This window comes from Cygnus atratus, chromosome 4, assembly GCF_013377495.2.
Source record: "Cygnus atratus isolate AKBS03 ecotype Queensland, Australia chromosome 4, CAtr_DNAZoo_HiC_assembly, whole genome shotgun sequence".
Classification (NCBI taxonomy): domain Eukaryota; kingdom Metazoa; phylum Chordata; class Aves; order Anseriformes; family Anatidae; genus Cygnus; species Cygnus atratus.
Genome location: NC_066365.1, coordinates 289,006 through 313,135, shown reverse-complemented (window position 1 = coordinate 313,135; position 24,130 = coordinate 289,006). Strand labels below are relative to the sequence as shown.

General features: G+C 49.7%; 1 protein-coding gene across 1 annotated transcript; it reads right to left on the bottom strand.

Moving 5' to 3' along the window:
* Positions 1–21,942: 21,942 nt before the first annotated feature.
* NKX6-1 (NK6 homeobox 1) lies at positions 21,943–23,799 on the bottom strand. Its single transcript, XM_035539503.2, has 3 exons — positions 23,172–23,799; positions 22,869–23,041; positions 21,943–22,784 (listed from the first exon to the last, which is right to left on the bottom strand). Exons 1-3 carry the CDS (start codon positions 23,797–23,799, stop codon positions 22,533–22,535), a joined length of 1,053 nt encoding a protein of 350 aa, XP_035395396.1. The 3' UTR covers positions 21,943–22,532.
* Between the last annotated feature and the right edge of the window lie 331 nt (positions 23,800–24,130).

The window sequence follows — 24,130 nt, the reverse complement described above, 5'->3', positions numbered from 1 at the left end:
TTAATCCACCCAATGAGGGTACAGCTGCAAAGCTGAATTGCACCGTTGTGACCCAGCATCGCTGCTGCACCTAACTTTTTTGCTGCGTTTGGCTGTCTTTATCAGGGCTCAACTGATTCTTATTGATACCTGTAGACAGAACAGAAGGCATCAGGAATTTTCTATTCCTGTTTTACTGCTTGAACAAGAAATTGGGAGAGTTCAGTGATTTGCCCCTTCTCTCATCTAAGATGAACAAGAGACCCAGAAGGGACGTGCAGTTTTCATGTCTCCATCCAGGTCAGGCTCTTGGCCACAGGAGCACCTTCATCTTCCGTTTTCTTTGGCCACTTGCTCTTTCAAAGGTCTCTCACCTCTCTGTGTGTTTACTATTTTACCTCTACAGCCAGCAAAATTAGCTTTTTTTTTTTTTTTTTTCCCTCCAGTGATTAAAGTCTGAGTTTGAAGATTGCATTAAAGTAAGCTGCAATTACAGATGGCTCACTGAGGTGCCTTCATTTTAGTTCCAGTGAAGAAAATAACATCATTGGCAGTACATTCTTTTGATTTCTTCCCTTTGTGCCCATTGCCCGCTTAAGGTTGGTACCCTCTAAAGGGTCAACGTTGTAATTTTTTGTCACAGTAGCATATTGTGCAAATGCTAATAATGCATGTTGAAAGAGGAAGAAGCACAGCACATTGCATTGTTCTCTTTTTGAGAGAAGAGCAATACTGCCAGCTCTGAGTGCTTTCTGAGAGACCGAGGAGTAGGAGGGAAAACCATTCAGTAGCGGATGCCTGTCCTGATTCTATCACTTCTCCCTTTCAAGCCTACTTTTTATTATTTGTATTAGTGATTATTTATATTCACTATCATTTATACTTGTAAGTTTATTTATGGTTATAACACACTCATCATACAATATTAACCAACCTATAACACTGTCATTGATGGCTGTTTTTTTCATTATCCTTCATGAATATTTCAGTGTAGTCTGCCTGATTCTTCTATTTTAGAAAAATGTTCAGAAGTGCTATGTTGTCAAGTCCTATGAATACTAAGCTACCCATCCAAATGTCGTTGATTACGTCTCCTCAGGCTTTTTTACGCGTGTTACAACAAACACATTGTTTGGATGTGTACTGATAGGAATCATCAGCTGTATGCGTGGAGCCGTGTTGTTATTGAGCAGCGCATGGTTTAATTACCTCCTACTTGGGAATGTAAAATGTGAGGATTGAAGCTTGCCTGTTTTTGTTGTTGTTGCTGTTGTTTTTTGTTGTTTGTTTTGTTTTGTTTTGTTTGATTTTTAAGAGCAATGCAGGCTTTGATTTAGTGGTGGGATTTCCTAGGCAGTTCCCTTTCTGAAATGATCTGACATTCACTACTGCTCTTTCTTCATCCTCAGGAACAGCAGCACGGCTTTGTTGGATCAGACTTGCTGGGTGTAGCATCTTGACAGTGTAAGAGGATAGGAACAAAGCTATGCTGTGGTCAGTTGAGAGACGTGCTGCCTCCTTTCTGCTACAACTTAGGTATTGCCTGGGCCAGGAGGGTTTCTTCTCTTGCAGAATGATTCAAACATTGTCCAGCATCAGGTGCAGAGTATTTCTGGCTCTGTACACAGTACAGTGAGACAACTGTAGTGACTACAGTTAAAACCACCCTGTGGTTGCAGGACTGCTTTTATCAAGTCACAGGTTATCAAAATGTCTCATTAAGCAAAAGGCTGTTAGCCTAGTCAGTAACTAGAAGAAAAGTTCTCTCTTCTCCCTCTCTGAAACTGCTCCTGTGTCTGCTAGAACATGAAGTACCTCCTAGAACAGCCGTATTTCACCCAACTAGAGATTCCTCCCTTGGTGCTCTGACATACAGCCATGCTCCGCAGCAGTGTGAGCTTTGGAGCAGGAGCCTTTCTCAGGCCAGAAACCTCTGGCTTGAGGGTGATGTCCGGCGCAAAAACCAGGATATTGTTTTCTGCATGCAGTGATCCTGCACGGGCACTTTCCCTACCTCTTCTCCATGGGTGCCTGCGGGGAGCCATGGCCACCCCTGTCTGCCAGGGCGGCTTGCCTCCTGCTCAGTAGGATGCCATGCTGCCTTTGTCACCACTCTGCAGGCAGACCATGGGGGACTGGGCCCGTGGGGAGCGGGGTCTCTGGCTGCCGCCGAAACCTCTCTCAAAGTGACTTTGCTGGAAGGGGGCTTGGGGCGGCCGCAGAACGAGGGGGAGGAGCACTGCACTGTTGTAAGCATGCCACGGTCCAAGCGTGCCAGCCGTATCGGCACTATAGACCAGATGTGTGCTTTGCAAATTAATGAAATGCCTTTTGAAATGCTTTTAAGTAAATGAGAGTTAAATTCACCCTAATTGCATTAGCCTTGGCGGAGAGCATTGTCTGTCGGGGGCCACCTCAGCGTGGTTTCGGGCGTGCTGGGTGCATGTAGCCAGGTTTCTCCATCACAAGAGGCAGGGGCCGGGGGTGCCGCCAGGACCCCCAGGGTTGGGGGCAACAAGGGCCCGGCCGGGGCCGAGGGGGAGCACAGCGCGAGGCGGCCTCTACGGCACTGGGGCTGCCCACTCCGTCTCCGCCTGCTTTCTTCTTTCAGATGGCACTGTGACAGAAGATTAATTCAAGTCAGCTGCTGAAAATAATTATTGCATTATGGGAGCAGTAATCATTATTTAGAACATGATTAAATATGTCTGTGTCTATTGACTCTGCCTATGATTTATGTATTTGTTTAGTCAATAGTTTAATGTAAATGATGTAATTAATTATAGATGGTGGTGTCAGGTCATTGGTAAAAACAATCTGATGAGAACAAGGCCCCTGTTTTTTCCTGACAGATGCGGAGGGAGGACAGGAGGGACGGGCAGAGTTGAGGGAATTCCAAGGGAACTTTTTCATGTGTGAATGGCGGCTGGGATCTCGATTTGCATGTTGTCTTTCTCTTGTTCAGCATTCGTTTAGAAATTGAAATAACTTGTTGAGCAAAGGGGAAGGGAACACATGATTGCAAAGAGGACACCTGGGAGTAGTGACGGCAAGCAGCTAAAGAGCCAGCTGCTCCCTAACACAAGAGAGCGTGCCACTATCATTTACCGCTTCATAAAATTAAATGTTTTCCAAATTAAATCAGTAGGCAGCATGCAGCAAGACCTACTATCTCTAATAACAATTTTTCAATCAATATCGGGGGCCCTGCCGATCTGGAATTGGAGCGGAGGAGCCTGGGACTGGCTGGGGGCAGCAGGCGGGGGGGGTTGGTTCGTGTACTGCAGCTTTCAATCAGAGCAAAAGTTAAAAAAAATATATATGCATGGTGGATTCTCCATCACAGTGAGTCTATTCCCCATAGATTTTTCTCTTAACTGATAATTCGGTCAGTCACATTCCTCAGAGGGAGGTCATAGGTCACCCCAGCCCCTGTCAGGCCTCTGAGAAACCATTTCCATTTTAATGCCACAGCTATAATCTATCAAAGATGTGATGTACAAGATACAATGAATTTAAGTGGTCTTCATATATCACCGAGCTTTCATGCCTTCACCTGGGTAATAGTCTGAATTACTCTCCCTACCTCACAATCTGTCACCCCCAGTAAAATAACTGCCACGCCGGTGTTAATGGCAGGTTTGTCCAAATTGGGGCCGGGGTAGCCAGAGACATTATACATCATAAACTTTAGCATTCACCGCTTAGCCTGGCAGTGTCAACAGTTGAAAATTATTCTGTGAATGCTTCTACAGGGCTGCTCAGCTCACGTTTCTATCGATGGGAGCGGAAAGGAGTGGCGCTGCAGTGGCACAGGGGACATCTGCTCGTGCAATCACACAGCGGACACTTGCATGTGGGGCGGGTGCGTAATGCGGCTGCATGGGGCCTGCCCAGCCCCGATCCTCGCCGCAGGTCTCAGGGGGCCCCTGAGCTGCGGGGGCTGGTGTTGGTGGAGTTGGGGAGAGCTGTAAACTGGGCCGCTTTCCATGACTTGGTCTTTAGGGCTCTAAGCAAAAGTAAGGGGCAAGGAGGCTCCTAACATTTGGGTCCTGCTGCCCTCGGGACGGTGCTCAGCACGCTTTGGGCTCAGCAGTCCCTTCCCCATCAAGCTGCCACTCGGGAGCTGCTGCCCACGGCGTGTCAGTTGATGCCTGGCAGCTGGGTCGGGAGAGAAGCAGCAGGGGCAGCATGTATGGGGTTCTACCCTTGCTTTTACTTTCAGATTTGTTTCATCTTAATTCAAGGGTCTGACGGTAATTCGAAGTGGCGAAGTAAAGGTGGAATGGGATTTTGGTAGCATGGGCTCCGTGGGAGGAGAGAGTCCCTCTCTGCTGACATCAACAAACAGGCAGGTTGATAGAGACAGTGCGTTCAGCGATAAGGTGTGAAACCACCTGGCAAAGATTTTCCTGTGGGAAAACAGCCCTTACCTTGTAAAAAAAATAACCCAGCGGCTGCAGTTTTTGCATGACCCTGGTGTTTGCTTGCTTCAGAAGTCACAAAGCTCTTCTCAGCCTTCCAGGGTCACTTCGGTCAACACAAGCCAAGCTAGACACTGTGGTTTCAGCCCGGTGTCTTTTGCCTGTTGTGGCTCTACAAACCTGTCTCCTATTATCCTGATGTTAGTGCATCAAATAAAATATTTGCTAAGTTACATTCTCCCCTAGACATTTCCAGAATATTTACAGTGGGGAGAAACTGCCGCACTGTCTCTGTTAAGCAACATGCACAGTGCTCATTGCAGCACCAAGGAAGTGCCTAAATAAAAGATTATTTTTTTTTGTAATCTTTTTAATGGAAGAAAACAATTAAATCCTCTAGCCTCACCAGGACTTAAGTATGTGCTTAATTTCAAGCACATCGTCAAGTACTTTCCTAAATCAGGGTCTCGATTTCCAACATTGTGCTTTTTTAACCCGGGAATCATTTACAATACATTGAACTCTTTTCTCTTTTGACATATTATGCTGATCTATGGCTTGGCTTTAATTTTGTCCTTTTAAGTAGAAACCCACTTCATCATGAAATATGTTCCTCATACTTTCTCCTCCACCAGGAGAGAAAAACATTGATAAACATCACGTGACAGCCATTTCTCAAAGCTTCCTACAGATCTCAGAAAAGGAGAAGAAAAATAAATACTAAGCGACTGCTGCTTGTTAAAGTAGATGCTGACTACATGAAGGAGTAAGTGGGACTGGATATTAGTGGGAACAGACTGCAGCAAAAGGATTTTCTTCCTCTGCCTTTCTTACACCTAGCATGTAGGAGGCTGTGGGGAAAATCATTTGACCTCAGTTCAGGTGGAGGTGGAATAAAGTGCTGATGTGTCTCACATCAGACCATACTGTGTTCTGTAAGGCATGGGGCTTCCATGAAATGCCATGAGCGGTAGTGACCTTTCCCAAGCGCTCCTACTGAGTGTGAACAGTGGACTTTTCAGAGTAAATAGTTTATTATTCCACCAACATTGAACTGAAAATTTCCCCCAGAATTTCAGGTGAAACTTGTTGCCTGGGAGGACTGTAGAAAACAGGGTTAAGCCAGATTTAGTCAAGTTGTAAGGCAGCATCTGCTAGCGTGGGCACACAGCCGTAATAGCACAGCGCACCAGAAATGCCTGTGTTTGTGTAACCTCTGAATCTGCTGCAGCTTGCCCTGACTAATTCTTATGTGTCCAAAACAACCCTGGTTTCAAAGAAACTGGAATCTGCTACCCATTGTGCAGCTGAGGAGAGCTGTTTGAGCTAAAGAACAATATTGGCACAGAAACAAATGGCTTTGAACTGACCATGAATAAATTTGAGCAATTACATTGTTTCTACCCAGCGGAGGAATGAGACTCTGGAAGAGCCTTCTAATAGGAAAAGAAGGAACTGAAGCCCTAGCCAGCTTTAAGATGAAGCTTGATCGGTTTATGAAGACAATTATATGACACTGTCCTCCACAGCTCTCTCCATAACTGCAGGCTGGGTTCCTGTGCCCCCTTTGCCTCTTCCATCCCCAAGCCCGCAGACAGCCCAAGTCCATTTCCATCCCTCCTGCAGGCAACACGGCAAGCCCATACCTGCAGTCAAGTGGAGCTGTCCCTGGCCCAGTGCAGGAAGGGACAGCAGGCGTCCTGGCCTCCTGCCGCCCTGCTCTGCTTTGCCCTCTCCTTGCTCAGCAGCCCCTCCAAATGATTTTGTGCCACTGGGAAGGATGCCACTTGCTCCTGCTGTAGATTGCAGTAGCACTGTCCCCCTGTGTGTGTCTTCTTCTCAGCCTTCTTATCAGGTGAGCAGAGGGTATTGGTGCCTTCTGAATGGTCCCAGTGGAAGCACGAGCTTGTAGCTTCTGCTTGCACTGGCAAATACATGTCTGGAGGCTGGTGGGCCCCTGCTGCAACCAGTGGCAACAGTCACAAGGGGCCTGTGCCTTCATTTTTATCTCTAATGATGTGTCATTCCATGGATGGAAGTTTGAGCAGATCGCTGAGGGGCATCACTCCAGAGTGTATGGGTGATGGCAGTACTATGAATTGCCTTGGGGCATTGAGCACCCCAAATTCCTGGCACCAGCAGTGAATCTGTACTGGGAAGGATGCTGTGCACTTATTGACAGTGCAGGTGATACCTATCCTTAATGTGTGTCACTCGTAGACAAATTCACCTTGCCTTTCTCCCAGCTGGGCTCTGTATAGACGCACATTACCACTTCAGAGGAAGCCTGGGAGAACTCATAAATGATGAGGCTGCAAAAATTTAAGTATGAAAAAATCACCCCAAGCTACTGATAAAGAAACAAATTCAATTTTCCCCAAGTCAAAGACATTTTTATTAGGAGTTTAATACTTCAGCATGGTGCAGATATACAGCATATACACTTTTTCCCAGAATTTCACCCTTAGTTCAGATTAGAATTTGCCCATAAAGCTCCAGTAATGTTTTTCTTTTAGTAGTGACACTTAACAAAATAATTAGGCAATTAATTGCCTAACTCCACAAGGAGCAGCAATTATTTCTTTTGCTTAAAACATGTAAAAAGCTGTGTCATTTATTGATAGAGAGTCGCATAATATTCCATGGCAGAACAGCCCTCTGGAGACATTACTCTATATGCTGTGAATGCATTTTGAGAATAATAAACAAAACTCAGCTAAATATTAAATGGGCTCATTCCTGTACTTAAAAATACTGCCATTCATTACAATTATTTATTGTTCATCAGTGCGCAGACGACCACGGCCTGGCAAGAATGGCCCAGCCTGTACCCCCAGGAATTTACAGTCGGGAGCTCCATGCTGCTACCAGTACCTGAGCAGCTCTGCTCACACAAGCTCCAGTTCGGCAGGGGATGTGAGCACACACCTGGCTTTCACCAGGGCCATGCGCCCACAGAAGCCAGGGCTTACAGAAGCACACATTTTAAAAGCTTGCTCAGTCCAAGCTGGACTGCTTTGGGTCTGCCAGAGGCTGATGAGAGGGTAGATGCACAGGAGAACTCCAGCTGAGGTGGTCACAGGTGCTGAACTGTTGCAGCGTGCTCAGAGCTTCAGGGCAAGCGTTATGCTCTTCTCAACGTGAGGGTTGGCAGAGGTGGGAGTTGAGGTGCTCCCAGGACCATTGCTACATTTGATCAGATGCTGCACCTGACTTCTAGGCAGGGTGTTGTGTGCAAGGTGCTTATCTGTACCACAGGTGCTGTCTTGGTTTTGTTGCTGCGAGTACCCGGGTGTATATTTACCATTTAAAGTTCATGTAAGACTCAATGTTGCATTCCAACGGTACATTCTCTGATTTTTGCTGCTTAATCTAGCCTATACAGTCTTCATCCTAGCAGTAGCTGAGCATTGAATTTATCGACTTAGGGTGGTGCTGTCATGGCTATATTTGAGATACTGTATTGATGCACAGATTTGTCCAGGAACCCATGAAAACAATCTGTGTTCTGGGAAACCCAGGGGCTTACCTCCTCCCAGAAGGGGAGAAATGCCATGGCTGCTGGTGTGCCCGTGCTGCCGAGGTGCCAAATGCACATGTGACAGCTACTTTTCTCCCCTTCATCTCGGTGAGAGCAGAGCAGGATTGTAGAGGGGCTTGGCGGCCGAGGAGAGGGATGAGGTCTAGGCGGCAGTCACATCCCACCACAGCCAGCTGGAGCTGGGACCAATGGAGGAATTCCAACTTCCTGATTTCCTTGCTGGCATTGGGTGCAAAGTCGTGCTCAGCAGAGCCGGCCCGTGGGGAGGCAGCAGGCTTGCAACACATTTAATTACCAGCCAATGTTTTCTTCTCAAGAAAACCTCCAAAAAGCCTGGTGACGCCATAACGTGCCGCGGTGATGGTCTTGTGCAGTGCATTTTTGTATTTCGTTTTGAAACAGAACTGTGTTTCTTCTTTGAACATCCCTTACAAAACGATACCGTGTGTTGAGAACGTAACCTTACTCAGCATGTGGAGCTGAATGTCAGTTTGTCAGAAGTGAAATGTTTTGATTAGATCATCCTTAAATTATTCCAGAGCTTTATTTTGCAGAGAATTTGGCAACGCTTCCCCCGGCATGAAGCGAAACCAAATATTGAAATCTAGAGCCTTTGCAAAGTGCACATCTGTCACCATGCAACTCCTACAGATATTTTTTTTTCTATTCTCCCCAGATAAAGAGGAATTTTATTTTAAATCTGGGCTTTTAAATGCCTGAGAAAATAGGGCAGTCATGGCTTTAAACAAACTTTATTTGGGCGCTTGACTGACTGGCAATTGTGGGCAATCATTTTAGCTGTCACAAGGCCTGGAGAAATGTGTGAGAGCTCTTCCATGAAATGTTTATATTTCATAAACAAAATGATGTGCTTAACAGTCAGAGTGATGGGAGGGTTCCGGCTAATGCATTTTCCAATGTGTGAGGCAGATTATTAATGCGCTCCAGTAGCTGTTAATTTCAGTTTGCCGGAATGATTTATGGGGAGGTAAAGGAGAGAGACATAATCTAATTGAGATCAGAATCGCTGTTCTAGGAGAGGAGCACCAGCATGGGCCCCAGCCACAGCAGAATGATTAATATCTAATAAGCAAATAATCCATTAAATTATTATAAACATTACTTCTGACAACTCTTTTGTTGCCAGTGGGGAGAGCAAAACAGGCAAACAATATTAACAAAGCCTAGGTAAATTTTCTGGGCACTTCCGTTCTGTTACACTGAGATGAATGTCGGACAGTGGGCAGAAACAACACAGCCTGTTAGGAGAGAGCATGTGCCGTGATCAATCGGGCTTCAGTGCTTCAAGCAGGGAAGCATTTAGGCTAGAATATGAACAACAATCGAATGGTCAGCGGGGAATCAATCTGGAAAGGGAATAGAGCGACAGGAAAAAGTCCCTCGCTGTCTGTGTGCTCCCCAAATGGGCTCCAGCTCCGCTGCCTGCTCCCCACCACCCCATGGGAGATGGAGGGGCTTGGGTGATCGGCATCTTGGCAAGGGTTGGTGGCCCCATGCCACCACGACTTGTGTGTTTGTCCGTGTGCTTGCGGTGTGTTTCCTTGGCCCAGGCAGGCACTTCGGTTTAGTCCTTCACGGGCTGCACACAGGGAGGCAGCATAAATGATTTTGGCTGCGTGAGGGGTGTTGATTGTGCCTACGGGTGTTTGTGCCTGAGCACCCGTGAGCACTTGACATTGCTTTTAAAAACATGGCTCATGGAGCCCAGAAAATCTGACATGGTGCAACAGAGAGCTTTGGACAAAGTACTTCTTGCCTCCATTTCCCTTGCAGCAGGACTGTTTGCAGGAGCACATATGGTAGGTAAACTAGGAACACCCAGCCCACCTGCAGTTCCCTTGCACTGTAGAGTACAAAACATATATTTTGGATTAGTCGGAAACAAAGGTACTTTATTTTTCAGCAGATGAGACAAGATCCATCAAAATTCTTGTGGGATCGAACAGAATGTTTTCCTGGACTGAAAATGAAATATTTCGTTCAGTTTCAGGCTTTTTATGATCAAATGAAATACGTTTTAAAGCAGTATTTATTTCCAATTAACAAACACAAGCATGCTGAAAAACACGAGCATGCTGAAAACTATTAACCAAATGTTAACCAAAATTTTTCCACAAGCTGAATGTGGATTGAGGAAATCCTTGGGTGGAATCACAGAACAATTGAGCCAAAGGGGTCTCTGGTGTCTGCCCTCACAGCGGAGCAGAGCAGAACTGCTCAGGGCCTTGTTCAGTGTGGCGGTCTCCCCATGGACAGACATCCCGCAGCCTTTCCAGGCCCCTGTTTGCCACTCGACTACAACCACTGTGGAGAGGCTTCTTCTTGGACAACCAGGTCATTCCCTCTCCTCTTATACAATGTGCACATCGATTGCTTTGCCTCTCTTTTGATTTCTGCTTTATCCCGCCCTGCTTTGCCACAGCCTGGCAAAGAGCAAGGAGGTATGGAGAGCACCAGAGCCGCATTGCTGGGGCTCCAGGCAAGCCCTCACAGGAGGATCCAGGACACGTAGAGCTGGAACCTGCAAGGCTGTTCCTCCACTAGCACACCCCAGGGCAGTTTTGAAAGGCCTCATGCTCAGTTCGGTCGAGTGCCATCTGGGGAATCCTTTCAAGCCCTTGTGCAGCTCTGTTGGCTGCATCCAGACGAAGTCATGTAGGGCTTTTCGTGAGAGTTAGCCCAAAATAGCAGCAAATGCTGCTTGTGTCTAATGCAGGCAGAAAAAAAATATTTAAGAACAGTTTGTCTGCTGAAAGTATGATCCTTGTAGAGCTGCCAAAATCAGCGAGTGCTGGGAGATGATCACACTTCTGCCTAAGCGACAGCCAGAGAAATTATAATTGATTTTTGGTGGCTGTAATTTGTCCGTTGGGACTGAGTAACCAGCAGCAGAGCAGGGTGCACGAGCTCCCCACGGTGTCAGTAAGGGGGAGGCCAGAGCTATCTTGCTTATGCCCTGTAGACTTGCAGTGATGAGCGTGCCATTACTGGAAATTGTCGTCACCTCTCTGCAGAAAATGACCATGTAACCACCGCAGGATTTGCCCTTCATAGCTGTGCACCCCTCCCTAGGATGGGCTCTGAAAGGAAGCAGTCTTAAGTCATGTGTTATTTTTGTTTATTTAAAAAAAAAATAAAAGTGCAAAAGCTCCAAAATAGGATCTGGATTAAGACCAGAGAAGAACCTAAAACAATCAGCAAAAGAGAAAGTAGCACGATTCCAGCTTTAAAAAAGAACTAATCCTCAAATAAAGGATAACAAGATAAACAGCAAAACTTTGGCTTTGGGCTCGTACTTTTCTAAACAAAAGTCTGCTTTACATTAACCAGATGAATACATCCAAAGAATGAGCCACAAGCTTTGAACTGGAGTGCAGGAACTCCTGTTCTGAGTTGATGTTATTGATCTCATTTGCAAGGAACTTCCTTTCTTTTGCTAATCCCCCCACTCTAGTTTTTAATGATTATAAAATCATCATTGCGATTATGAGAGCTGTGCTTGCAGAGAGAAAAACACAGCATCTCTTATTTTCTTGCTCGAAGGGATGCCTCTCCGAGATGAACCCACAAGCAGAGTTTGGCTCAGAGTTGTCAGATGCAGCAAGAAATCTCCTGTTGGCGCAGCACTTCTGCTGTCTCTTCTGTGTGTCCCAAATCAAGCTCTTTTGAGGAGGGCACAGAAAAATTGAAAAGCATCTTTCCACACTTGCTCTTCCTCAGTCCAGTTTCTGCTGCTGCTGTCATGTATACAAGTTTGCTGTAATGAAATGCAATGTAAGCATCTTGTCAGAAACCTTTCATTGGAGTGAAAGATAAGACTGTCTCGTGTTTGACTGTCCAATGAGCAGAACCAGGGCTCCAGAGCAGACCCAGCTGCATCCCTCCCCATAGGAGGAGCCCCTGCAGCCTGCCAGATAACACTGTGGTAGTGCTGGGGGCAGATGCCATACACATGGGGTCAGCGAGCAAGCAGCACCTTCTGCCATCCGGCAGGCCCTGACACCAAGTCTGCCGAAGCCGATGGAGAGATGGACTGAACAAGATTGGGCTCTTACCACTGCCTCTGAGTTTGAACAGTTACCCGTTGAAGCCTACGCTGACATTCCTTTATGGGAAAGTCTCTCCTAGAGTCGAGCATACCCTTCGGTTCCTCGCCTTGGAATTGCCCAGAGCTTTCTTTCCCTTTTATGCTGAGTTCAGATTCCTTGGATCCCTGAGGTAGGGAGACTGATGGCTTCCTAAAGGTCAATGAGAAAAATAATTGAGGTTTAAACTCTTTAATGGGCAACGCTGTGAAACATGCAAAAATAGTGACGTAAACAGCAAGAACATACGTATTTTCCCCTGAATAACAAAGAGCATTCAGCTGCAGTCAGGCACTGGAAAAGTTATTTAAAATCATACCCCATTCTTTCTGAGTTAATTCAGCCTGTGACCCAATGTGCTGCTCATCCTAATATTAACTCTGAGAAACTTTTCTTTTAATCATGTGGAATCTCTGTTTATTATTCTGGCTGTTGCACTTGGCTCCGTTCCCTGTATGCGCCATGGCGGGATGCTAGCGGTTAGCCATGGAGAGCACCGTGCAAATGCTCAGGCACCCCTTCCCTGGTGCCGGGCGTCTTTTGCAGGGTTTATTCTGCTCTGGAGTTTAAACTCCTGTCTGAGATGTGCTGCAGGCCGGGGATAATGGAGGAATATCTCAGTCTGCTACAGGAATACTGTACAGGAATACATGTAATACATGTAATACAGGAATACATGTGTTTGAGGGAAGTCATTCTCACCAAGCCTTTCTCCCTCTGCCATCGGTCACTAGTGCAGATGTGGCTCAGGCATTGCCTGGTACCCACGTGGTGTCCCAGACAGGGGAGTTTGGTGGTCTGGCCTCAGTGCTGTGTGTTCATTAAAAAAAAAAAAAAAAAAAAAAAAAGCGCTAGAAGCCAGAAGACAAACCCATGAAAGCCACTGCTGCCCATTGAGCACATCTTGTCTTACTTACGGCTGCTGTTGGCCTTTGGGACTCGAGTTGGGCCCTGCAGGGCTAGGTGAAGGTGAAACTCAGCACCACCTGCCACAATCCCTGTATGAGTGACTTGGAGCTAGGATTTTCCCTTGTGAGACCATAATCCTCACATGCAAGCCACTGACATCGATGAGTACCATCTTTACATAACTGCACACCGAGCCAGAGCTGTCTGGACTGGTGGAAAATGCCTGAAAACATCTGATGGTAAGCACAGACCCAAGGGACCGGAAGGCTCCTCTAACACCATAACCGCCTGCTGCCCGTGCAGGCAGCTTGTCCATGGATAAACCTAGTGATGTCCATGAGGGTAAGGTCTCACTGGCATGAGCCATGAAGTGCAGACACTAATTCCAAGCACCTCCAAAACTTCCTGCATGTTTGAGTCTCTTCCACATAAGGTCAGAAATCTTCAGCCCTCAGGTGCTCTGCAATGTTCCTTGGCAGGACTTCATCTTCCTTCCAGTCCACATCCAGAAACAGCCACATAGCAGGACTTGTGTAAACAGCTGACAGTTTCAGAGGACCCAGTGGCTTGGTCTGGGCACAGGCATTTTATCTTCCACATTAAAAATCCTGGAATGAAAAGCCAGGTAGGCACAGGCTTGTCTTCTAAGTAATGATGTTTAGATTTCCTTTGCCGTGTTTCTGTAGCCCCTAAAACCATGCCAGGTCTCATTTCCCACATGGGTTTGCCAGAGTGGGGCTTTGGCCTTCAGTCCCGCGAAAGGTGCATTCCTCTCTTATCTCCTAAATATTTCCTGTGGCATAGGTGACACCAGAGCAAAGAATGTGTGAGGTAATGGCAACCTTTAGGTTATCAGACCTGGGAATGGAGGCCTCTTTATTTACAGCGCATCGCATTTAACTTCCTAGTGCATATAGGGAAAGTGAGGAAAGCATGTTCAAAACGCACACCAAGTACTGCTGCATTACCCTGCAGGATTAGCTTCTGATGGGACAACACAGGGCAATCCTGTTTTAGCTTCAAGGGCATCAACAGATGAAATGGTGTTTAAAATGTGACCCGGTATATAAAGGAAGGCTCTGTCAATAAATTCATCTATCAGTTGCAGTACTAAGCTGCATTGCAGGAATTTATTTTGTCATATAGGCACCGGCAGTACATGACCAGAGTCAATACAAAGCATGCATTGTCTTAGTTTAGTAGCCCAGAAATTAATGATTCAACACAGCTTGGTTTGGTAATTGAAAAACGAGCATTTGTTTGTGTCGTGCAGATGGGAGAGGAATGCCCAGTATTTCAAGCAAGGCCTCCAATCGGCCACTGCCTTGAAACAGGGAGGGAAGGCAGGGCCTGAGGAGCAAAGAGTGCACCGCTCTCATTCCCCAACCGCCCTCCCTGCAGCATGTGCTGGGCTCCACTGGGATGTGGACATCAATGTTGGTGTTCTCCTGAAAGGAAACTGTAGGGCTGCTGCTGTGGGAATTCAGACCGCAGATTGGGCAGTACCTACTGTTCCTGGTTTTGCCTGGGGAAACCGCATGGTTTTGCACTAACACGCCTGTGTCCCAGGCAAGTCACTCCTGCAGTACCAGATGAAACTCAGGCTGCAGGCATCAACAGCCAGCGTCGTTTGCAGTCCAATAGAATCTGTAGCAACTCTAAAGGAAGTTGGGTTTGACCTTTATAATACAGAAATATAGTTTCTACAAGTATAGTTCTTCCTACTCTTAAACTGTTCCTATTGTAAATTACGGGGCTAACAGCTGGCTTCCAATGAAGTCAGCTATTAATTGTATGATCACTACCCTGCTTTGTGTAAATCAATGTGAGAAATGAGCAGTCTCCTGCTACAGCGCAGAATACAGAGACTGCACTGGGAAGTAATTTAAGGGTGAATGTCAGCTCACTTGGAAGGGCTTCTTTCCTTTGCAGGAAACAAGACAACCAAGAAAAACCTTACTCTGAAGAAGCTTTCCTTAGTCCCTGCAGGAGCTGAGAGAAAAATCTCATGGCCCTGGCAGAGAAACAAAACTGGTGCTGTCGTTCTCACACAAATAGCTTTGTCGAGATAAGTTATTTTCTAAGTCTTCCAACTTTCTTGCTGGAGATGACACTATATACCAGATTATATCCTTGAATTGAGACTGTAAATTCTCAAGAATTTGGCATTCTGCATTGCATTCCTCATCTAGACTAACATTCCTCATCTAGACTAACTTGCTGCTCACATTATGCTAGCAAAGGTAGTTGTATTATTTCAGTTTTCAAGCAGTGTGCCTCAAATCAGGATACATCACACAGTTCATGTTCCAATAGGGACTAGGAAACTGAGAAATGTGTTTTGGTTGTCTGGTAGGGCTTCCACGTGCAACCCATAGCGCAGGCCCTGCTGCTGGCTGCATTAGCCGAGAACTGAGTATCCATTTTAGGCTGCTGGTGCTCTCTCGTTATTTCTCTCCTGCTGGTGCTCTCTCGTTATTTCTCACCTGCAGCTGCAAGGAAGAAATGGTCAGTGAATTGAATGGCAAAAGCTGTACTTCAGACTTTTTTTCCAGAGTGAGCAAAATCCAGATGTCACGTTGCTGGTTTTGCCCTTCAGTGGGAATTTTGCCTGGAGCGGGGGGCCTGCGAGCATGCCATGCTGGTCCTGCTGCCAGGCACAGTGCTGGTCCTTGCTGCCCAGTCCTAGGGGCAGCCTCGCAAGATGACTTCCCAGTTTTTCCCACATTTCGTTCATGACCTTTAGGTAGAAGCTGACAGAGCTAACACTCTGCAGTCAACAGTTATTTCTGCCAGCAAGGGCCTGCCCAGTCCACTTTGGCAGTTCAAGGAGAAGGGAAATAAGAGAAAACAATCAAGTTTTAAGTGAACTATTGTGAAGTAGCAGAGCATAACTGCACAAACCTTGTTTTCGGGAGAAGATTGGATTATCTGTATATTGTACCATAAATGGGTTAGGAACACAAAGAGGAGATGCCCTGTTCTCTCTCTCTCTCTTATTTTTTTTTCTTTTTTCCTATCTTTATTTCTGTCTCTCTTTTTTTTTTTTTTTTTTTTTGTGGAATTCGTGTGTCAGGAAATCTTTGACAAACATTTCCATACTTAAATTGAGCAATGAATAGAAACTGGCAAAGGAAAAGGGGAAGAGAATATCTTCTGTAGCTGTGTCTTTTAACTTGCTTTATCTATTGGTAGTTCTGTCCCATGCTAAATGCAATTTCAACAATACAGAAAGTACAGACTGAAAAACTGAGCTCTAATTAAATCAGTAATGTTTCATTATTTCATGTGAACAATGCGAGTCTAAAGTGATCTGTCCGCAGAAAAATTAAATGGAGCTCCATGTGGAAGCCTGCCATTTTGGATGGATCCCACGTTCGCAGCAGGGCCCACAGTGGGGAGCAGTCCCCCAGCAGTGGCATCCCCGCACCCCCTCTCACCAGCATGGGGCCGCAAGCTCCTCCTGCTTTCCAGCCACGGTACCAGCATAACGTGATGGATACAAGAGCAATTTCCCTGCAAGGGCTTCAGCCTCCACTAAGTTAACAAATGGGTCTCTGTGTGTTCAGTTAGAGGTGAGTGCACTGGAAAGGTGCTCAGTTAAGTGGTGCTGAGGGCTCATGTGCATCTCTGCGTCCCCCATCACAGTGGGTGTGGACTGGCACCTGCTTCTCCATCTGACTCAAAATCAGCGTGCTCATGATGCCTTTTCTTGGTGGCTGTCTTCTATGGAGCCCCGAGTGGCATGGAATAATAGCATGGTTTGGCTGTGGTTTTGGAGATTGGCGGCAGCTTGTACGGGAGCCCTGGGGAGGGCATGCTGTGGGAGAGGAGGGCCGTGCCCTATGTGCTGTGCTCACTTTTAAGCTTGACAAGAACACTTGGTGCAGTTTAGTACCCTTCACCCAAAAATTAGAAAAGCCTGTGCCCACTGCATTTCATCCTTTTTGCAAGTGACATTGTTAGCATTTTTAGCAGTGGGGAAACAGAGCTGCACTGGGTAACCAGCCCTGTCAGAACCGCAGAGCTTGCAGCCCTGCCACTGCCCTGGTCCCTGTTCTTCTGTTAACAGAGCATGCACACCAGTGCCAGGCAAGGGAAGAAATTACAGTGAAAATCAGAAGGGTACATCACCAAACTTGAGTGGTCGGATCCCAAAGTCACCCTCGCACACTTGCCTTGCTAATCCTCAATTTGTGATTCTGAAGAAAAAGACGACAACGGCGACAACGAAGAAGGGGGAGTTCACAATTCACAAACCAATTTGTGTTGTTTCTGCAACACTGCAAAAGTGCGACTCATGAATATGCTAATGAAATTGCAATGAGACTTTTGGCACCATTTCATCACCTCAACTAGATTAGGGAGCAATAACACTATGGGTTTACATGTCTTAAGGAGCTGCTGCAGCAGGGGGAGGGAAGGAATAGGTCTGCAATATTTATAATTCAACAAAAATTACGTTGCCTCCACCGTAGAAGAGAGGCATTGCCTGGTCTGATCAGAAGTGGTTTCTGAGTCAGCCGAAGGGCTGAGGAAGGGGAGAAGCAGCAGGGCGAGTGTGGGCAACAGGCAGCAAGGGACTACTTGGAGCTTTGACCCCAGGTAGTTTTTAGGTTACCACTTCTACAAGATCTCTGGGCAGGGAGAGGGCTGGGAAGTTGTCCACCATGCTCATTTCAGGAACCAAAATACAGCAATACCATTACTAATCTCACAGCCCACTTTTGTACGTAGCCCTTCCTGTACAAAGGCAGGCAAACATACTCCTTTCCTTTCCTTTCCTTTCCTTTCCTTTCCTTTCCTTTCCTTTCCTTTCCTTTCCTTTCCTTTCCTTTCCTTTCCTTTCCTTTCCTTTCCTTTCCTTTCCTTTCCTTTCCTTTCCTTTCCTTTTCCTTTTCCTTTTCCTTTTCCTTTTCCTTTTCCTTTTCCTTTTCCTTTTCCTTTTCCTTTTTAAGTCCTTTCAGGACATGTCAGAGGTAGAAGCTGAGTTTCAGGAAAAGAGTCATCTGAGTAAGTTCATGGAAATGCACAATTTCTGCCCCAGCGTTACTCACCCTCATTGAGATCGCATGTGATGTGTTCACACAAAAAAACAGGGGCAGAGTATTTGTGTTTGGGTGCCACAGTGAAAACCAGAAATAAACTCTGAGGACATTACAGTTTAGCTGTGACATATCACACCCACACAGTGTGCACCTCCAGCAAGCAAAGCAGTAACCTGCCAATAGCAAGAGGAGCAAGACGAGTCTCAGAAGGAGGCAGGGGTGCAGAAGTGATTCTGCAGATCACCTCCTGCTCGTTCGCTCACATGAACAGTCCTAACACCGTGCTGAAGTCTTTCCTTGTGCAGTTTCGGGCAAAGTTCCCACAGCAACCTCTGGCACTGTATGCCAGCCTCTGCTCAGTTTCTCCTCTTGCTTTTTTAGTGGGCAGTCATAAACTCCCTGTGGAGTTGATCCCATAATCAGCTAAACTTCGCAATTTCCAGGGCACGTGTGAGCTGGGTAAGTAAGAGTTGGAATTTGGGCCATGATTTTAAATCTGAGTTCATCTGTCACCGTGATACAAGCATGTACAGAATGGGGTGGCACCTATTTGTTCCAAGTGAGGGAACTTCTGCAGCGATGGTTTCAGAAGTGATCGCTGCTGTGAGAGAAACTTCAGAAGAGGGGAGACGCAGAATCCGCGGCTACCCCTGAGCGTTTGCATCAAGTCCTTGAAATTGTCATCCCTCATGGTGGTTGTTTTGCATGCAGGCGTGCAGCCTAGCAGTGAGAAAACAAAAGGCACCGAATGCATTGATGCCGTAGGGGAGGAGGGGACAGAAAGAACCTGACACGGATACAGAAGATGCCAGTGGGTGCAGAGTATCTAAGATAGCATCTTTCACCAAGAGTTGTGTACCTGTTTGATACCTGGTAGGTGTCTGGGACATGGAAAAGCATCACCCTTGCTGGTTTATTTACTAACCACCATAGTTATTCTTTTCATTACCTCCACAGTGTAATGGTTATTTTATGAAGGCTCATTAAATTTAATGAGACACCACCAGATTTTATTGCCTTCTAATAAAATGGGTAGGGGGAGCTGTTTTCTTTCTGATTCATGCAGCTCCAGAGTACCTTAAATAGCCAGGTATTCAGCTGGGTTATGAGCAGGGCTCCCGACGTTCTTCCTGGTGGCCTCCTTGGGGACCACTAGCAATTAACAGCTATTCAAATAAAGATGTGTACAGGGATGTGCTCAAATATGTCAAGGTTTAGTTTACACGTATGGTTATTCTCTCAGATGTGAGAACTTTCCTTGCCGTGGAAGGCACAATGAGGATAGAAGGAGGAAGGTGTTTGGGGGAATCCAGTCAGGGGCTCTCTGGCCACGGCAAGAAGGCACCTGCCTGAGTCCTCAGGGCAAGTCGTATTATTTATTATAAATAAATTACCCAGCAAACGTAGCCCTCCCAGCAGTCACAAGCAGCTGACAAACCTGATCCTGATTTCAGCAGGTGTGTTTGGTATCGAGAAGTAATCACAGAAGGGACTGTTTTCAAACTGCTCCTTTTGTCATTGTCTCACTATGTGCTATTGTGCCATGCATGCTTCCTGCTGCTAATAGGGAAATAATTCAGGGAATTGAGGTTTTTCGTTGTTCTGTCCGGTGCATCAGCTCTAAAGCTGCCTGTCTTTCACTTCTCTCTCGGACGAGTCACCTGCTGCACCGACGCCTGGCGGTGTTCCTGGTGAGGCCGGGATCAGAGCAGCAGGGAGAACAACTCCACTTACAGCACGTACAGTGCCAGCGGTGTTACGGTGCAATGGCATTTTTGGAAAAAAAGTCAGACCGTTCCCCCTGTGCATGCGTGGTTCATCCAGTACCCATAGTCTGATAATCAGTGCGAGCCCGTATTTCCAGCCTGATATCTGGCACAGTTTTAAACGTGGATGTTGAACTGAGTCGGAGTTTTCCTTACAAAACGAATTTTGCTAGGAAAATATCTGTCAGACTAGAGCTTTCTCCATACCCTCTAATGTGGATGGAGGTCTCGTCTAGGAAAACTTTCTCGGAAGGAGAAGCTGGGAAAGCTGCTGCTGCTGATGGGATTTTTCCCTGCAGTCCGGGGAGAGCTGCGGGGTAAGAGTGTCGTGTAACTGGATGCCCAGCAGCTCGGCTGCTTCTCTAGGAAGCAGGGACGTGCAGCGGCTCGGCTCGGCTCTGCCGCTGTGAGTGACAAGCAGCTGAACAGCTCCATCCAGAGAGGAGTCCGCACCAGAGCAACGCGCAGCCGGCGCGGGGCTGCACGCAGAGGCAGGGGTCCCTGCTGCTCCTCCGGGGGGTGACGCGCCCCTGACCGTCCTCCCTTCTGCCCCGACTGTTTGCAACACGTCGTCGGAAGAGCCAGGGTTGGAGAGCTGAGCAAGGCTCTCCAGGCTGGGCACTGTGCTCCCGGGCAGCGGGGCACCCAGCAGAGCGCACCCGTGCTCACGGCTGTGGGGTGAGGGCAGCGGGCTGCCAGGGCTGGCACCCCGGCACCGTGGTGGCACCCGGGGCCCGGCACCTCGCCTGGCCTCACCTGGTCTTGCCCCACCTGTCTTCTCATGGCCGGGCAAGCTGGGGGGCGCAGCCCCCCCAACACAGAGTAAGGAGAGCGGGCCCAGCACCGCACACTTGTGCCCTGCCGGCACCAAGCCGGAGGAGCCGCCGCACTTCGATCTGCAGAGCCGGCAGCGAGATTTCGTTGCCGATAGGTACCCCGGAGCCTTATCGGGCAGGGAGCGGTCTTAACGGCTACACAAAAAAAAAAGGTACACAAAAAAGCCTGTCTGTCCTCATTACGGGCAAGCTGATCGCAGTCTATTTCTGCTTTAATGCAGTGATCCAATTAACCTCCAGCCAGAATTAAAGCGACCTTGGACCGGCTGGGTGACCCGCCGCGTAACGCTGCTGCCTCCGGGCGAGCCTCCGGGGCTGGCCGGCAGCAGCGGCTGCTCCCGTGGGCCGGGGGTGAACGCGGGGCCCCGACGGCCCCGCAGCGCCTGCACCGGGCTTCGGGGTCTGCGCCGCCACCGCTCGTTCCGCAGCGGTTTCTGTTTACAGCATGATGCATTTGAGCCCGAACGCATTAGGTGCATTATTCATTGGGTACATTTGTCAGAACATGCATGTGTATAAAGAACTAATGATCCATATTAAATTAATGACGCTATAAAAAAGAAAAATACCCCATACATGCAGTTTATGACGGCAACTCCAGACTTTGATAAACCATGGAAAAGACCTAATCAGATGAAGCATTGGACTGTTCCGTCTCCAAAATTACATTTCTTGAAATGCGCTTGTACACAATGTTGGTTTTATTAAAACAAATTAATTCAGTCATTAAGGAATCATACGGCAAGTGTCTCATAAGTCAGGACCTCCAGTGTAACAAATTGATTAAATGACTGTGTAATAGTCTCTTTAAACAAATCTAGTGTAACAAGTTAATAGATCTGCTCAATTACCATGCTGGGGTGATGAGGATGCGGGCGACTCATTAAACGCGGGATAGCGGGGGAGGGGGGGAGGAGGGGGAGGGATGAGGGGTGCAGGATGCAGTCCCGGTCCCGGGCAGGGTCGGGGGGGATCTGCTACCCTGCCGCCATTTCGGTGGGTGCGCGCTGCCCGCCGTGCCCCCGCGCTGCAGCCGTGAGGTTGTTGTCTGTCTGCTGTGCCCCCGCCTTACAATGGTTGCTGCAATTCGCGGGCACCGGGGCTGGTCAGGAATTTCATTTCCCCCGGGCAGAATGAAGCCGAACACCCGGTGGTGAAACCCCCAAGCAATTCGCCTCTGGCCCCACACCCCTGCTGGGGCCGCGCCGCAGCAGCTGGGAGCAGGGGTCCCGGCCCCCAGCCTCGGATCCTGCTGCCCCCGACTGCCCGCGACCCCCGGCCCTGTCCCCAGCCCGGCCCCCAGGGGAGAAGGCAGCAGACGGCGGCAGGGTGCGTGTTTAATCGCTTTATCGGGGTGACCTCGGGAACAGAAAGTGCATTACATGGAACGGGGCGCGCAGGGGGCTCTTTTTCTCTTTACAAACCGAATCTTTTTAATATAAATTAATAAATGTTAAGACGCTGTATCACGATATGTCATCGTTATCGGCTTAAAAAAAGCAAACAATTTACATTCTATAGTATTCCGTATGATACAAAACAAAACACACCTTAAATTCAATTACAGCAACTAAATGAATTTTATATTTTGACCGAAAGTGGTTGTGACGATTCGCACCAGCTACTTGTCCACGCGCTGGCTTCTCCCTTCTTTCGTTTCACTCTCTGCTGCTCGTCAGTGAGCGGGGCCGCGCCGGGGCCGGGAGCGCTCTGCTCGCCGGGAGCCGACCCCCGGCGGGGCTGGGACGCCAGGACACCGAGACACCGTGGCACCCGGGCAGCCCCGCCGCTCCCCTCCGTGCCGCCCGGCGCCCGTATAGCCGCAGTCCTCCGTGCTCTGCCCCTGGCCTCCCGCCGGCCACGGGGCGCGCAGAGTCTACAAAAATAATCTGTACATCTCCGAGATCGGCGGCGGGCGCGGGGCTAGGCCGAGGCCTCCCCCTCGGACGGGGGCGGCAGCAGCCCCCCGCCTCCCGGTTTGTGTTTCTTGAGCAGCTGCGCGATCTTCTCGTCGTCCGAGTTGGGGTCCAGCGGCTTGTTGTAGTCGTCATCCTCCTCCTCGTTCTCCGAGGCGCCCTTCAGCCGCTCCGTCTCCGAGTCCTGCTTCTTCTTGGCTGTCGCCATCTCGGCCGCGTGCTTCTTCCGCCACTTGGTGCGCCGGTTCTGGAACCAGACCTGCAGCCACCGCCTCAGCCCCGGATCCCTAACCCGGACCCCCAGGGGGTTGCGGACCCCCCAGGCGCCCCCCGCCCGCCTCACCTTGACCTGGCTCTCGGTCATTCCCAGCGAGTAGGCCAGCCGGGCGCGCTCCGGGCCCGCCAGGTACTTGGTCTGCTCGAACGTCTTCTCCAGGGCGAAAATCTGCTGGCCAGAAAAAGTGGGTCGGGTATGTTTTCTCTTCCCGTCCTTATCCAGCAAAATCGAGCCTTGGTCTGGCGGGGCGAGAGGAGAGAGAGGCACGCGCGGCGGCGCGGCGTTAACGCGGGTCCGGGAGCAGGACCGGCAGCGGGACCAGGGTGCAGGGCTGGGGTCTGGGGTTTGGGGTCAGGGTGCGGTACTTACGGGGCGCGCAGGCCAGGCGGGCGTCCCTCCAGGGCGGCCCCTGCACCACGCCGGGCCAGAAGACGGGCGTGCGGCCCGGCAACTCGGCCAGCGGCTTTGGGTAGCGCCCGGCGGCCACGGCGGCGGCGGCGGCGGCGGCGGCGGCGGCGGGGCTGAAGTAGAGGGCGGGCGGTGGCGGCGGCGGCGGCGGCGGCGGCGGTGGGGGGCTAAGGCTGCCGAAGCGGGGCAGCCCGGCTAGCAGTCCGGCGGGCGCCGCCGACGAGGCAGAGGGCGCGGCGGATGCGAGCGCGGCGCCCGGCAGGGGCACGGAGGGCCGGCTTAGGATGTCGTTGATGCCGTGCGGCGTGGCGGCCGAGAGCTGCGGCGGCGCCGGGAGCCCCCCGGGGCCGGGGCCAGTGCCCACGCCCGGCGCCTTAAGGCCGGGCGAGCTGAGCGGCGGTGAGGGCGAGGCGGAGGCCGGAGAGGCGGAGGAAGCGGAGGCCGAGGAGGCGGGCCCGGCGGGCAGCGGGTACGCGGGGTACAGCGGCGCCTTCATCTCGGCCATGCTGTGCAGGGCGGCCAGCGGCGGGCTGCCCAGCAGGAAGGCGCCCTGCCGGGGTGCGCCGTCCGCCTGCCCCAGCGCCAGCATCCCCGCGCCGCCCCGGCCGCTACCGCGGCCGGACCTAGCGCCGCGGGGCCCCGGCGGCCGGCATCCAGCCCGGGCCGCCCGCCGCCCCTATCGGGGAGCTCCGCGCCCCAGCGCCGCCCCGCCGGGCATCGGGGCCGCGCCGCGGGGTGTGCGCCGGCGGAGCGCGGCTTACGGCGCCGCGGGGGCCCTGCCCGCCGCCCCCTCGTCCTCCTCGGCGCTCCGCATCCCTCCCGCCCGCCCCCGGCCCGGCCCGGCGCGGCTTGGCTCGGCGCGGTGCTGCGGGCGCGGCTCGGGGCGCACTGCCGCGCCGCCCCGCTCCCTGCCTCCTTTA

Bases quoted from the DNA above. Each gene is read 5' to 3' on its own strand.
- NKX6-1 (XM_035539503.2), bottom strand. From the start codon at position 23,799: ATGCTGGCGCTGGGGCAGGCGGACGGCGCACCCCGGCAGGGCGCCTTC. The intron at 23,042-23,171 runs GTAAGTACCGCA...TCGCCCCGCCAG, and splicing joins CCGCCTGGCCTGCGCGCCCC to ACCAAGGCTCGATTTTGCTG. The intron at 22,785-22,868 runs GTGAGGCGGGCG...CGGTGGCTGCAG, and splicing joins TGACCGAGAGCCAGGTCAAG to GTCTGGTTCCAGAACCGGCG.